This window comes from Orbilia oligospora, assembly GCF_000225545.1.
Source record: "Orbilia oligospora ATCC 24927 unplaced genomic scaffold scaffold00091, whole genome shotgun sequence".
Classification (NCBI taxonomy): Eukaryota; Fungi; Ascomycota; class Orbiliomycetes; order Orbiliales; family Orbiliaceae; genus Orbilia; species Orbilia oligospora.
This window is the reverse complement of record NW_011645648.1, coordinates 43,566-59,824: the sequence shown is the minus strand read 5'-3', so window position 1 is coordinate 59,824 and position 16,259 is coordinate 43,566. Positions and strand designations below refer to the sequence as shown.

At 43.8% G+C, this 16,259-nt stretch overlaps 2 protein-coding genes across 2 annotated transcripts; one reads left to right on the top strand and one right to left on the bottom strand.

Annotated features, from left to right (window-relative positions):
• Window positions 1-194: 194 nt before the first annotated feature.
• On the top strand, window positions 195-1,610 carry AOL_s00091g23 (uncharacterized protein; the record flags this gene model as incomplete). The annotated part of the gene is made up of 2 exons (XM_011125781.1): window positions 195-797; window positions 1,455-1,610. 2 exons carry the CDS (start codon window positions 195-197, stop codon window positions 1,608-1,610), a joined length of 759 nt encoding a protein of 252 aa, XP_011124083.1.
• A 4,333-nt stretch (window positions 1,611-5,943) lies between these two features.
• AOL_s00091g22 (uncharacterized protein) lies at window positions 5,944-6,876 on the bottom strand (the record flags this gene model as incomplete). Its single annotated transcript, XM_011125780.1, has 2 exons — window positions 5,944-6,088; window positions 6,155-6,876. 2 exons carry the CDS (start codon window positions 6,874-6,876, stop codon window positions 5,944-5,946), a joined length of 867 nt encoding a protein of 288 aa, XP_011124082.1.
• Window positions 6,877-16,259: the final 9,383 nt, after the last annotated feature.

Here is a 16,259-nt window from a genome sequence, read left to right as displayed (position 1 = left end):
GCCTTTGAACCAGGAATTTACTTAAGAACTTATATTGACCGAAGGCTCCATTATTCGCTTTCCCTGAGCCCCGCCCACACCTTAAACAGTGCTGTTTTACCCTCTTCATTATCGCGAGGCTCTCATACATCAATTCGTTCCAAGTTCAACTTAGTCCGGAAAATCTCTAAACCGCGCCCAAACTCACCTTCATTATGAATACCCTCGGCTGCCAAAATAATAACATCATAGCCGCTCCTGCATCCGCTGAACACTTGAACAATTGCCCTTCAGAAATTACCAAGAGAGATAGCAGCATCGACCTCGAAGATGGCTATGACGGGGGAGCTTCTGATACTAGCGAATCTGAAGCCTATCAGGGCTCTCCCTCTCATCGCCTAGCGGTTAATATCATTGCTATTTTCTCTCGGTTCAATAGTGTACTTGAACTGGGTTCTTATGAAACGGCTGTCAGCTTCCTCGAGAAGGTGGTGGACACAGAACGAGAAGGATACAATGCGATAGAAGACCTCAGGAGGGAAATTCCAGAAGAAAAAAACCAAAACTTAAAGCGTATTCAAGCGGCTGGTATCATTACCGCCGCCGTGCGTTTATTTGCATCTGTAAAAATAACTCGAGATATGCCAGACTACCCTCCCAAATGGCAAAATTCCATCGAAACGGTATTTCGGGAAAAACACGGATTTTGGAAAGGCATACCGCATGGAGTACCAGTCCCCGAAATGCAACAAAGGATCCATATGTATGTGAAAGCAGAATGGAAAGCCCTAGGGACGGACTGGCTCACAAATGGCTCCGTAAGCCCAATATAAATGTTACCTAATATTTTAATATTTCGGTATGATTTTGACGGTAACTATATTCTATAGGAAGCTGATTAGCTGCACCCAAACCATCGGACGCCGAAAATCAAAGTGTACCCGTCGAAACCTACGAGGATGACGTTGGCACGATGGCCAAGCTAGGAGTCTTTGCGACGGGATACGTGTTGATGGGTAATAAGCGCCAACTTCGGATCGAAAAGTCGTGATTCGCATATGTCGAGGTTCAATGACTAAGGTATATTATTCAGTAACCTTCGTTTTGTCCAATTGAGTGGCTTTTACGACGATTATGGTGTCCGTCCTTGGGAAATAAAAGTCAGAGTCAGAATTTTCCGTCAGTTAGTTCATATATACCTAGGACTGTCTTGAGATCGAGAATAATTACAATAAGAAGTCTATCTTTGCAAATCACCGGAAACTTCTCCTCAAACCGCACATAGTTTGCCCACGGGTCAGATCTACTTTCTATAGCTTCCAAGTCTAACGGCTCCAAAGGCCTGGTTAGTTTCATACTATCTCCCGAAATCGAATTTGCAGATAACCTAAATTCTAGAAAAATCATTTCTGTTAATACCACCTTTTTCTAGTAATCGGGACAGGCCTCCCGCAGCTAACAATATTATTATCTAGTTAAAGAAGTTTGCTAGAAATGCTATTGATGTGGATCAATTACCGAGGGTGGCAGATGTTTTCGATGTTGCACTAGAACTAGAAATGGCTCCGGATGAATTAGCGGAATTGTTAGGTTACTCCGATCTAGTAAGATCTAACGAAGTCGCCTTTTAGCAACTATCACGTTCCATGAGGCCTAAGCATTGAAATAACAGGGTTCTGCGTTTAAGTCAACTACTAAGATTAGTTTTCTACTGTTTTGACCAGGATACGTATATTATCTTGCTACTCAAGGCCCACAAATTTTACAGTTGTAACTAAGTCTCTGATATTTCAGAGAATTCAATTTCTCTTCCCGCAGCCCTCTCCGTATCATCCGCATTCGAACAACTCCTAGTTACGTAAAGAGGTAAAAGAAGTTGCTCAATGAATATAACCGTAAGGATCCACTAGGTCTCATATTAGGAAGCTTCTTGTAAATTACAACATAATGGCAAACGACCGCCTCAACTTACAAACCCCACATTTAACAAATGTCCTTCCTTTAGAGCCCATTGTGTAGACTTGATCCCTAAAGAAGTGCCTAAAATTGCGAAAACGAGGAGTCGGGTCAAGCTGTAGAGATATATCCGTATATCTCTGGTGTATAAAGGCCCTATCCAATATACCAGTGATACTGTCGAGGCAAGAGCATAACCGAGTCCATGAATCCAAACGCGCATCGGTAGGATCGTCCACCTAATCTCCTACATTAGCTATGGGTCACTTTGGTCGTAAGGAGGGGGAGAGAGCTAACCTCAGCATCGTGAATAGGGCCTCTATTATGATTGGAACAATGAAAGTTATCGCGACGAGGCGACTGCGAGAGCTGTGAACGCTGATTGACTTTACTACAAGAAACTATTTAGTATGTATATCGATTAGCATAATTGGATAAATATTGGAGGTTAGGAATACGACTACCCATGGGTAAAGCTGACAGTATATCTCGAGGGCCAAAATGCTATCTATAATTTCGGGAAGGGCTATTTGGCTGCTAATTTTACCATAATATAACCCCAAATTAATTACAATGGCAAGTTCGAAAAAAATTTCAAACAAAATGATTCCTAAAGTAAAACGAGAGTAATCTGACTCGCGGATGATGCGATATAATCGAACAATACCCCGAAACGCATGTATTCCTGAAAGAATACAGTTGCAAAGCATTGTATAAAGGTCTTGATTCATAATTTATCGTCCGATTTGTTGATTGAAAGGAATATTGGTGAGATTCCGGAGGCGTGAGCAGAAGAGATATGAGATGAAGGTAGCTGAAGTGGGAAAATATGAAGAACAGTTAACAGGAATAAGTTGGAGGTTATCAGAAAAGGGAATTGGGTTAGACATAGTCTATTATAAGGGTGGTGCAACCGCAGATCGTATAGCGAATTTAACGCTTTACCCACAAATCCAAATTGAATGAAGTGAAGAGCAAGCGGGTCCCGGCACGGCGGGTTTTTTTTTAAGATGGAGTCAGGCGAAGTCAAGGGAGCTTAGGGGAAGTCAAGGGAGGTTAGGGGAGGTTAGGGGAGGTGAGGGGAAGTGGTACAGACAGCGCCCTGATTCGGCTCAAAAACGGGCACGGACGCGGCCCATGTGTATATGTGTCTTAAATTTAGACGAGTTTAGGCTCGAAAGAAAATGGGGACACTGGTGGGGCCGGATAAAGGAAAGCAAAATCTCCCGCCCTGATCTGATAGAGTCAGGTATATTGCGTGACGGGATTAGTTCTATCGATAATGTACGAGCCTCGACCAATATGAACCTAAACTACAAAATCTTACATGACGAAGTGACACCTCTATGCCAACACCACCATAAAAAGATATTTCTGTCTCCCGGGCTCCTCACTGACGCGTTTCTCCTGCAGGAATGGCGTGAACGGAAAAGTACTATCACCGCTTCCACCAAGTTACCGCTAGGGAACCGGTTCCAGATATTAATATATCGAACGTGATATTTGGAGAATACGGAAAAGGCGGTTGCGAAACGAAAAGCTATACCGGCCGGGTATGTTCGCAGAAGCAAAAAGAACGACTGATGGGCACCTAGCAGATATACAGCTTCGGCTTATCCTAGATTCACAGTAGCCTGGTGGCTGGCCTCCGAAAGTAGGAGGGGGTCAAGGAAAGTCTTATCCTAGCGCTTTTGCGAACTGGGAGGGTATTAGGTGGTTTGGGATCACCTTAGCTTGCCTCTTAATAGTGACGCATTCGCTGACTTCTTGAGGCCACAAAGTCATGGTTCTTGTCCGTTTTAGAAGACAATGAAGACCACCCTCTTCCGATATGAGGGGTTGAGATCTCGACTAGGCAACGGCACTCGAATCCGCTACACCACCAACTTCTATCGCCTACAATCCTCTGAGCTGTACATAACTACCCCTACACGCAAAAACACCCGGGAGGCCAATAGGTATGGGGTCCGCGGGGGGTTCATATGATATAATGCCTTCCCTCCCGCAGCGCGAGATAAACGCTAAACAGCGGCAGCCATAGCAGGGGCACCCCAATTCGATAGGTAGCTGTGAAGGTCACCAGATGCGATGAGTATCATCCTAAGGGCACCTCTATTCTAGCCAAATCTAGGCTAACGCCCAAGAGCTAGTCAAGCATACAAGAAAAAATTGATAGTAATACGTACGTAATCAACACAGAGCCATTCTCACAAACTATATCGATAAGACACAATATGCATATATACTAAAGTAGCGCCCCATGTCCGAGTGGGGGATATTTCAATAGGCCAGTCTGGATATTGGTTCGGAATTTCTTTGGGCGGCATATTATCTTCCATGATTCCGAGCCCTTCAAACTTCGAACTCCTGCTTCTGTGTCTGACCCAAGAGTTCCTAGTATGAGTCTGAAACCAAGTCTTGGCAACTAATTACAACATAACAACACATCCCATAGAAACTCTGGGATGTAAGCTACCGCGTCCCTAAAATAGTGGTTTAGGGGAACCTAATAGCCTGGTATTGCCTTTTGAAGCATCCAACTCAAAGGGGAGATCCTATATCTCGTTTTTGGTTATTATATTAACAATATCTTCTGTCTCAAGTCGGGCTGGGTCTAGGATAGGGCTGTCATCTTCCCAACTAAGAAAAACACTGCCTAGACTCCCTTAATGGACACTCATCAGAGTTTAATGCGCATTGAAAAACAGGATGAAACGTAGATAAGTATATTCCTAGCGTTTACTCTGGCTAGCGATTCCCTTCACGGCACGCGTGGGGTCTACAGTCGCATAATACAAACATTATTAATGAAAACTAGGAAATATCCTTCCCTCCTTGGTTTTGACGCCCATTAATTGCTGAGTTAAGCCCGGGAGTAGCTCTTTGCTTGTGGGTTCTAGAGAAGTTTGTGTATAGAAGGCGGCGTCAACTTGATAGACGGGTCGCAATTACAACTACCCACCCTGCTAAAATTCCTCCACCATATCGATTTCTTGAATTTGGGGTCTTTTGTCCCTAGATGAAAATTTAACCGGATAATCAACACTATATCCCCGAGCCGGATCTTCACTTTCCGTGTCCCAAGTATCGATATACTGTCCTAGGTAAACTCTAATAGAACTGCATTCGTAGGTACGTGTGTCGATAAATATAGTCGTGTGACGAAATTTGCTTTAACGATTGGCGTCCGCTTGAAATTCTATTCGATATAAAGATATACGGTGCTTACTATAGATATATATGTGACTTCGTGGTATCCAGGTTCGCAGGGTTCGTAGGGGTAGAGTGCGACGAGCTCTTCGTAGTCTTCTGAGTATGAACTGAGCTGTAGAGAGGCAATAATCGTCTCTGAGATGTCGGTGTATTCTTTTCCATCCCAGCCATTGGGGGAACAATAGCACTCTCCGTCTATCCGTGATTTTTCTAGACTTTTGATTAGGACCGATTTTAATTGCGGTATAAGTGCCTGGCAGCCGTTGTCTTTAGCGTTTGGATAGCATCATGGATAAAGTCCACTTGGGTGCTTTCGAGTAGAGCAGATAGGTGAGATGATATTTCAAGTTGAAGTTCGAATGGAGGCTTGGAAATTGATTGGTAGAAATTAGGCCTAGGGAACCGAGGGTACCTACGGAGAGCACAAACCATCTAAAAATTTTCCAGACATTTAATTAAACCGAAATCTAAGTGAGACAAAATTACTACACTAGGGAGGACGTCCTTCGTGGATGACGGCTAGACGATTCTAGTTCTCAGGTGCACGGGAATTCTAGACATGGTTGGCGGAAGGCAGCTTGACCAGACCAAAAATACTGATCCCATTTTAGATTTGTGCTCCGTTCTACAATTGAGCGGTGTGTTACACAATGTGGCGTCGAAGCCTTGGCAATCTCTGGCGGTAAAAAGTGCCACCCAAGAAAGGTTTCACGATTGGCTACTAAGAAAGTCCAAGACTTTTGAGCTATGACTAGCTGTGACATCAACTGGGTATTGCCTATCATAGACATCTGGCTACGGGTCTGAGTCGTGCGCCCCAAGCTTTCCTACAGTGGCAGTTGCCGCTTTACAAGCCCGCTCTACTGCGGTAGCCATATTCCATATCCCTAGCCGTTTTGTTCTGACGTATTCTACTGCGTACGTTCCCGTGAATGTGTCCCTACACCAAAATAAGTTAGGCCATATTAGCGTAGTTTCTTAACCATCGAGTGAAGCAAGTACCCACCCTGCTCCTGTGGAGTCTATCACATTTATCTTTTCTGCTAGACTTACAAGTCCAGACTCGTGAGCAGTTATATAGTAAGCTCCTTTAGCTCCTAATGTGATGACCACGTGCATTACGCCTAACTCGATGAAGTACATTCCAGCTTTCTGCCATGCAGCTTTGGTAGGAAACTTCCCGAAGTCAACTCTAGACAGTCTCATGGCCTCTGGCTCGTTTAATATGAGGTGTGTGAGATTGTGGTAAATTTCGGTCCCTAAGTCCGTTACCGGGGATGGATTCAAAAGTGCATCGATTTTGAACTCCGCTGCAGTTTTCAGTATCTTTCTCACTACTTCTAAGGAAGTATCGAGATGAAGAATGACAAGATCGGGTCGATCGGGTCCTTTGCTGCTTTGTCTATCCATCAAAGCATCACTCGGCTGCCAATTAATATTTGCACCTTGATATGCGATATTACTGCTTTCTCCGGTTTTCGCATCGACGAGCACGCAACAAATTCCACTGGTACTCGAGGGGAGCGTATCCACTCCAGAAACATCTATACCAGCATCTGCTAGCTCTTCTTTGAGCAACCGTCCATATTCGTCTCCTCCTACGGCGCCGTGGAGAGCGACTTGGATATCGATATCGGCGCTAAGCGTTCCATTACTATCGGTCTCTGACTCCTGGAGGCAGAATCGATGGGCGGCAACGGCTGTGTTTGCCCCTTTACCTCCGTGCATTTTTGCGAAATATAAAGCATTTATAGATTCCCCAATGCCAAGGGGATTCTCCGAGGTAAAAATCAAATCCACGTTAAGTGCGCCTATAACAACAATGTACCCCCCCATAACTAAGCACCGTTGTAGTTTGGTAATTAGCAAAGCAGATAAACGGCTAAAGCTAGTAACCTTGGCGAGATCACTAAGTAAATCATATTAAACCTACCTTAAGTAAATAGTGCGCTACTGTTCATTGGCTGCCACTAGACGGCGCCTCGAGGCCGTTTCGGGGCCTCGACCAATGTTAGAGGCCACTTGTGCTAGGTGTTTGTATGATGCAACTCGAAATCGGCAGGTGTCGAAATTCACGGCTTCGGATCAAAAGAAGCCGAGGCCCTGAAAAGGATGCCATTCGATTCAATGTGTTCGTGGGTACGGTCACGTGAAGAAAGTGCCTGCTGGTCTTGCGTTGCGATGTTGCATGTTGGCCGTTCACAAACATGGATGTTCTTTCGCGAAACCACCAAAATACCACATTTCCTTGCTTAAAGGATATTGATGGTGGGCTGGTGGCCGGCCATCCCAGTGCCTAAAGGTTGTTACAATTCTAGCTCTTCTAAGTGGGCTAAGCTTATTATTATTGAAAGGAAAAATTTTATTAGGAGTAAACATTTGTTGTACAAAGAAATACATGGTCATTACAAGTGAGATTTTAATTAAATTTAAGGAAATTCATATGGAAGCGCGAAGAGAGCTCGAGCTTCTGGGGCGATTTGACATTAGAAAACTTATAAGGTGTTCAATTCCCTCTTCCTATCCTTTAAACGACCTCGTATTGTGGTACATTTTGCGCTAAGAATAATTGCGATACGGTTGGTTTCAATGCGGTGGTGGAAACTTGGCTTGAGTAAGGGCGCTCGTTTCTAACTGCTGGGAGTCAGCGTCTTCTTTGGGAGGTGTGAGCAATCCCGTAACTGTAAGGATTTATAGAAGTAATCTAAAAGACGAACCTGAATGTAATTGGTCGTGAATTTCAAAGATCAACCTTCAATATGCTTTTGCAGTGCAAGAAATATAGAGGTTTCTATGTCAGATTGTGACAGTAGCACTAGGAATTTAATCAGGTTTCGTTACTGTGATGGCGTGTATATTTGCGGTGCTGGTGCTAATCTAGATAGTTTTCGTATATATTGATATATCGTAGCCTCAGCTATGGGTGAGCACAGGGCTAAACTTTCGCCTTTCTTCGCCAAAGGTTTTGTACTAGAGTCAAACGGGGGACCTAGAGTTCTAGTCTTCAGACATATTGCAATAGTTATGGCCAAGGGACGGCCAAACTCTGGATCATTAACTATCCAAACCCACGCATATCCAATTCCCTAAAGATCCTTATCAGTACAAGAACCATTTGCTTTTGTACAAATAAATCCGCTTGTTAGACTTACGTATCATTGCTATAGGCATCTACTTCGTACTTCATCGGCACAGTATCGATACGTCTACGAAGCTTTTTTCGACTTTAACGGAAGGAGGGCCGGCCCGCGGAAACATGTGTGTGCCAAGATTGGCAACCTATGAATGTCCCTAACCGGAGTTTCCATCAACGTCATCCAAACAACATCCCTCCAATGGTGATGATGGCCAGCCCTTCGCAAATCTATCGACACTACGGCCAACCTTTCAGCTTGCACGTTGGTGGCGATATAAGCTACTTTGCGCGAGTCACGGTCCTGAGTACGACCGGATCGGCTATAGGACAGACTCGGGTCGGGCCCTTATTAGTAGGAATTCAACTTCGGGGTTCCAACAAAATCAACACTAATTTTGATTATACAACTACATATGTGCATATGTCCGTTCAGGCTATATTGGGCGTATAGTGGGCAGCTCGTCGAGGCTTGAACTGGGATATTGCCCAATACGCACGTTAGGATACACGAGACTCAAGAAGCGCAGCTTTGGTAAAAAAAATCCAAGATGCCAATATATATATACTACAGATACTAAAGCTATTATATATAAGTGCCTAAGAGTCTGGTGAAAGTCAACCACTGACTGATGGTACCTATTCTAGAATTCTAGAAAGCAACAGCTCCACCCTGTTCCTATTCTTCGAGACCACGAGCTCTGATATCCTGGCAAAGCCGATATCACAAGACCGTGGTAACAATGAAATTTCCAGCATATATATGTACGATGGGATAGTGTGTAAAAGATGGTTCCTGTGTGCTGTGAGCCGTCTAATTTCGTATCCTGATAATACCAACTGCCTCAATAGCTGCGAAACATAAGAGGAAGTAGTATGGGACCCCAGCTTTTGGGTATTGGTTAAACCCAGCACCGTCATGGAGGGAATAGCGGCGATAGCCGCCATAACATGTGTTGCCAGAATCGCTTCGATTTCTAAAACTCGCAACTTTTCGAAAGGCCTCAAGCAAAATTCAGTTGTGGGATTTCCAGCACAAAATGGCGGGAAGTTGTGTATCACAAACTCGAGAACCCCGACACTAGCACAATACTGACGAGTTGAGTTGAAGATGCACTTCCAGCAAACACACTGCTTAAATAACGGACTGCTTTCGAAGGAAATGTTTGAGCGTTTCTCGGTGCTAGGTTCTCGATATCGAAGTCTTGAAAATGATGGGCCCCCTGTGATAATAAGGGAGTGGAGGACTTGAAGGGGTATAAAGGCTTCGAACAGAATATTTGACGTGCATTCCATTAAATTTTCTTGAAGATTTTCGACGGGGATATCCTCCAATTTCATAGGCTCGGGAAACCCTGGAATCTGACCTATTAGCGGAAAGATTGCTGAAAAGATCCTCGAGCGATCAGTAACTGGAGTCAACAACCAAAAGCGACTCCTTATCATTAAGTGCTCCGAAATCGCCCTTATTCCCTCAGACACTAAAACTAAGTTCCCAAGGTTCTGCTCAATCTCATCGAAGGCACAACACGATGGAGAGAGGAGATACCCTAAAATATTATAAAGAATTTCTGAAGGTAAAATGCTGAGAGTAGCCGCACGGGTGAATAGTACCATTAAAAAGGACTGCGGGTTTTGTGGGAAGAGGGAGTAACAAAAGCTTTTAAGGTCCTTTGTAACGACTAGATAGAAGCCAAGAAAAAACATGTGTGCTTCTGGTTCGAACCGTCCTCTAGAATGTAAACACGAAATAGCAGCCGTCACGAAGGAGGTTGGTGGGACCTAGTTAGGTCGAGTTTTGAACTTGGATTGTGGCCAGGATAAGACAGCGTCTTGACGAGGTACCTGAGATCTGCGGATCTGTCGGTACTGCCCGACACCAAAGGCTAGAATAGCTGCTGGAGATTAACTAGTTGAGTCAGCTCTCAAGGGCCCTCTTCGTAAAGCTACTGCGTCCCAGTTATCGTCTAACACTTTGGAGGTGCTGTAGAAGGGATTTCTGAAGCCAGAATGCTCTACTTCCTTACTAGGGTCAAGTCCATACGTGCTCAATGAAGCTTCTACAAGTCGATACTGTATCTCTATGGCCTTGTGAATGCTAGTTTATCATCTATACTGCCAAATATCATATTACTGGTATATCTCGAGCGCTCTGTATCACAGTTGAAAGGAACACACCACCAGAAGGAATAATGAGCCACAGTTACCGCGTTGGCGGGTACCGTGGGCGGAGAAACGGCCTCAATAATAAGAGTAAAGCCACATATACCTTTGCCCCATTAGAGAGCGGGTCTTCGTTTTATATTAAATAGTTTCAGATATATATTTATATACAAGCAGTTCGGGTTGATCTGACCTCGCCCCCAGACGTCCCAAAGGGGGGCCTTCGCTTGTGCTGATCAACTATTTAAGGATGCCCCTTCAGAAGTGATATCAGGCACGAGACCAATATCAAGTAACTACGTACTATACTTCTAGCCGGATTAACCGCTTTATTCTAACCCTTCGCCACTAGGCCGTTTTTTCGATCTACTTGACTATACCGCATGGGTTGCTGAGGGGCATACTGAGCAGAAATAGATTGCTTTTCCAGCAGCATCTTGGTCTCCTTATCTTCTTGGACAAGAGCACAGCAGCTACAGTAAAAGTGCTTTAAACAGTCACCGCACCCCGATCCGTCGAGATCGAATTCTCTCCGCAGCTCGGATCTTTGCATTATCCCCAAGACCCAATGCAGGCCACTTGAAGAGAGACAGCAATAACCCAGGCACGGACCATTACAAGGGCTGTGTGTTCGGTCTTTATAAGCATTTCGTCGGTACGCAATTCTTCCGAATGTGATACAGGGACATATACAGGTAGTACAGGCTATTTATTTCAAGGTTAACGTCATTTTTGGCGATGCGGAGCTCTAGAAACGCATACCTTGGCCTGGACTTTTCAAACACGAGAAAAACCCGTTCGTCCACTTGTGTGCCGTTCGCATGTCGCAAATTAATACTCGATGTGGTTCGGTAAATTCGTAAGATGAGCTTTCTCGAGAAAGAAAACCACACACGAACTAGTAGATATATGAAGGGACATCGGACCAAATTGGTCTACGTCTCGCCTCTAGTACCCGATACCAGCCTAAAAGAAGGTGCCTACCCGAATATCCCAGGTTCAAAACAGGCCATTCCGACTAAATCAACCCGTATATTCCTTGACAAGCTTTGAACTTTGAAAGGAGCTAGGTAAAATTGATTTCGTATTGAGGCTGGCATGTTATCTGTTCAGTTGTTTCCACCCGAGAAAGGTGACGGAAGGCTATTGGAGTGTATCATGGATACTCTAGATACGTCGGTACTGGGTCGAATTTTGAGTGGAATTGCTCGTCTTGTGATAGACCTGCATAATTAATATAGCGAGCCCTTAATTGGAATACTGCTTGGCTGCAAAATGATCTGTGCTGCAATTGTTCCTCAAGTTTCAACCGCCAATGAGTTTGCGGAACTACGGCGGTGGAACGTAGAAATTGTAGTTGCCCATCATGCGCACGCATGAACGTTTCAGGCCCGGTTTGATTCAGCGTATATGTATACATGTCAGGACCCTCGCCTCGGAGTCCAGCACGCAATTAATCTCGATCTACCTCTTTACTGAAAGATATTTCCAATGCATGACCCAGCTCGTTTGCGTGGAATCGCATGATCCGACAACTATCCCCCAATTGAAGTCCCCCATCAATACCCTCAACAACCGGCCCCTCTTTCCTACAAAACTTTCCTCGGCATAGTCATTCATTGCATTGCGATGGTTTCAATCTTTCTCTAGCACATTTTCAACAAGTAACTGCTCCAGCTGAGTCTGTCTCTAGGACTCAGAAATCATGGGTTTATGGCCTAAAATAACCGTATAGGCTATGGCCGATATCGAGATTCAAGCTTCGCTAAACATCGTTGAATTTATTCTTAGACTAATTTAGCATTTCTTGTCTTGGGAGACTTTGGATATTGAGGACGTTTTAGGAGTTAATCTCAATCCCGTTGCTAAACAGCAGGATAGATGAGTGTGATATTTCCTCAGAGTAGGCCCCACCCCGAAATCCCAAAAAGGGTTTGCCGTTCGAACATCACTCACGGTAGCTCTTCCCTCCGCTCAACTAACTTCTGTCCCCTCATTTTTATTTTCGAGTAGAGAGAGTATTTGGCGACATCAACAAATCCAGAAATTTGTGAGGCGTTGGAAGTCTCCAGCTCCAGCTCACGAAATTGCTCGGTCGGCTGTGCTAATGGTGCAAAATACAACGTAGGAACCGCCTTGCGACTGTAGTGATAATTCCGGTGACTGAAGCCGGATCAATACACTTACTCGACAATATAGAGAAATTCTTAACAGTAAGTAGATAGTTTTACGATCGCTAAAACACAGAAATCGTTGGAATTGGGAGGAGTGTGACACTCCTAGAACGAATATTATAATACGCAGTACAAGCCCGTGCGAGACAGAGGCTCTGAGTGGCTCCGAGACCGCCTGCCTCCCACCTTCAAGCCTTAACGACAGCATCTCTTTTAAGCCTTTTTTAGTTACCAACACCCTATAATTTTTGTCTGGAGCTCAACCGTCCAGACACAGCTCTCAACGAAGATATGCAGGCCCGAAGCCCATTGCCTTTTCCCTTATTTCTACTAAGCGACCCTTTGGAATCGTATTTACAGCATTATTTCGCAGATCAGCCTTCGATATCGGACTGGGACAAATATGATGTCGAGAAGACATGGGAGTCTATCAACCGCAGAATAAACAGAAAAAGAGTGGCTGTAGCTAGAATACAAGCATTGGAAGACAGATTGCTTGTTTACTACAAGCAACGGAGGCTGAACTTCAGACAACAAAGACGAAACTACGGGCAACTGAAACGGAACCCCAGGTCGCCATTATTGATTATGGTAGGCCGAAACGAGGGGGTGACTAGGCAAGCACTACCCGGTAGCGAGAATATACTAGAGCGGTCCGCACTAGAACGACAGAAGCTTTTGAAAAACCAAAAACTAGTTCAACGCTATTCGCTCCGTCTAAATTCTATCGTCGGCGGGATGCTCCAAAGTCCGATCCGGAGAAATCCTAGACGCTCGTAGCAAACAAATCGAAGAATAAGGCAGCTTTCAGGGATCTTCGGGGTTAGGAGTCCCTCAATGTAACCTCAATTGAAGATGTACGGATTGAACAGTTTGTAGTTTTAGAGTGTAGTTAGCACACACCCACCTAGTAGTCATATATTAAAACGCAAGTATTAGATAACAGTGCGGGTCAAATATTAGGCTTAGGTTCTATTTTAGTTAGTGTCCTACCTAGGGCCCCACACCGCCTAGAAAACCAAGCTACATCCCAGCCGCGACTTGTGAATGTAGTCTCGCGATGGGTGTTCTACCATCAACAAGCTGGCTGAAAGATACATACGATGTGCGAAAGTCACAAATTACGAGGATCGGTTGTGCCTATGGAAATCAGCCAACACCAGAAACCCTATCTAGAAGTTCATTCGTTTCAAAATTCTAGACGAAGCTTCCATCTACAGAGAAGGAAAGTAGAAGTACCGGTTGTGTACCCTCTCTCTATCCTGCTAGCGGCAAATGAATTCCCGAATCTTTGGCCCGAAAATGCATTTCTCCTAAAAAAACGGCACAACGGATGTACCTGGAAAGAGATCTCAGCGGAAGTAGAGACTATTGGGTGCGGCGTTTTATCCACGTCTTGTCTACAAATGCGGTTGAATAGAAATACACCGTGGTTTGGCTTACCCGAGGTCGAAATGAACACTCGCAGAATGAGGGTGAAGAGCGCTCATAGAAGCCGCCGAAGGCACTGGAAATTTGACAGAAGCGTTTCAAGTTTTATATCAAATACAGAGTCTCACCAACCAGTGTTGTGGCTCGGAATTCAAGCAAAAAGAAACTTCGAGGTCGGCGACACCGATCTACCTCTACGCCGTTAATTTCATTCAACGACCGCATTAACACTGTTCCGGATTTTAGAGGTAGAAAGCGCGGTTGCACGTATCTGGGTACGTTGGAGGGCTTGCTGGTCTACATGTCCGGAAGTACCTTACAAAATAGTATTATTTCTTTCCAACCAAGTTATTTAGGGCGGAAGCATAATACTTCCCAAACTACGTCGAAGAACACCCCACCGGAATGAACTTTTAAGTTCTGAAACTTAAGACTTTACAAATTTCTTGAAAAACGCGGAAGGGGAATTATGGTTAAATGTGTGGAGTTGTTTTTTATTAGTTGATTAGGGGTCCGAGTTCTGCTTGCAATTTCTATATTTTCTCTTAAAATCTACACAGCAGTATAAATGATGAACTCTAAAAAGACATCCCAGGGTTCCTTCTCAGCTTCGAAGCTCGCGCCAGAATGAACCCGAACTGTTTGCCGTGGCAGTGGCTATACATCTTCGCACGATAATCAGCGCACCAACGCGCCATTAGTAACACTCAGAACCATAACATAAAATCCAACATCAACACATATAGAAAAAGTAATCAAAAGTTTAGTTACGAAACTGAAAAGTAGTGTTGTAATCAGATTTTCTATACGTCAGTGTTGTATTGGTATATCAGCAGCATTACTATCGGTCTGGCTACTGGCCTGGCTACTAGCTACTTGGCCTGGCTAGCCGCTTGTTAGCCAATTGTTTCGGTAGCCAGGCAGGTAGCCAGTAACCAGGCAGGTATTTGTTAGGAGTCAGGTCATTAGCCAGGTCGCCAGCAGCCGGGCGGATGGCTAGCTAGGTAGCTAACCAGAAGCCAGGCCAGCAGTTAGGCCTTTAAACAGGTAGCTAAGTCGATAACTGGTAGCCAAGTCGCGAGTAACACTCCTGATATATCAATACAATACCAATGTACAGAAAATCCAGTTACAACACTACTTTCTTCTGCATTATAATCCATATAAAATATGTATTAATATTGGATTTTATATTATAACCCTAAATGCCACCTATGATGCACCGTACACCTAGCCTAGCTATGGCGCGAAATAGCGACCCCCCGGCACAAAAAATAAAAAATTTAACAAATCCAACAAACTCAAACAGAACAACACAATTTTGTTCTTTTTCATACCATTTTGTTTGATAAATCAGTTTTAAAGTTCGGAAACTCACAAAATAAACTAAACTAAAATAAAATAAAATAAAATAAAATAAAATAAAATAAAATAAAATAAAATAAAATAAAATAAAATAAAATAAAATAAAATAAAATAAAATAAAATAAAATAAAATAAAATAAAATAAAATAAAATAAAAGTGTCACGGCCCAGCCATATTGACTAACCGGATTAGGAAATAGGGCTTGGCGCGACAAACATGCTTCTGTTTCTTGCTTCTGTTTTGCTCACAGAATTATTCTTTGTATAATTTCTCGGATCTTCCTGTTTGAGAGAATATGCTTCTTATTCTGCACTTATGTATTTTGTGTTGTCCGAAACAACACATGTTCGTTTCCTCGGAACAGTCGGAAATATTAACGACTGGACCATTTGGTTATATATGCATGGTTTGACGCCAAGGCTTGGACATTAGTGGCCGGGATGGTCGCAAGCGCTCACGGCCTCATGAGCGCTCACGACCTCGACACCACTCACGACTAATTGCTTGTCGTATCCTGAAGTTCTATAGAGAACTTCCTCATGTATATATAGACCTTTGAACGATGACAGTCTCTGGGTTTACTCTTAGACTTCATCGGTCAACTTATCAACTTAGTTTACAACCTACTTGAACAGTATTTAGTCTCACAGCTAATTACTGTGTTACACTTTCTATTCATACAACTTTATATCTTCACCCCGAATACTATACTACCCTCTGAGAGATCTGAACATATAGAGTTGAGAAACACAGCAGAGTGCTAAGCTGTTTTAGGAAACCTTGCCAAGGAATCCTGGGACAGGTGTAACAAAAATAAAATAAAATAAAATAAAATAAAATAAAA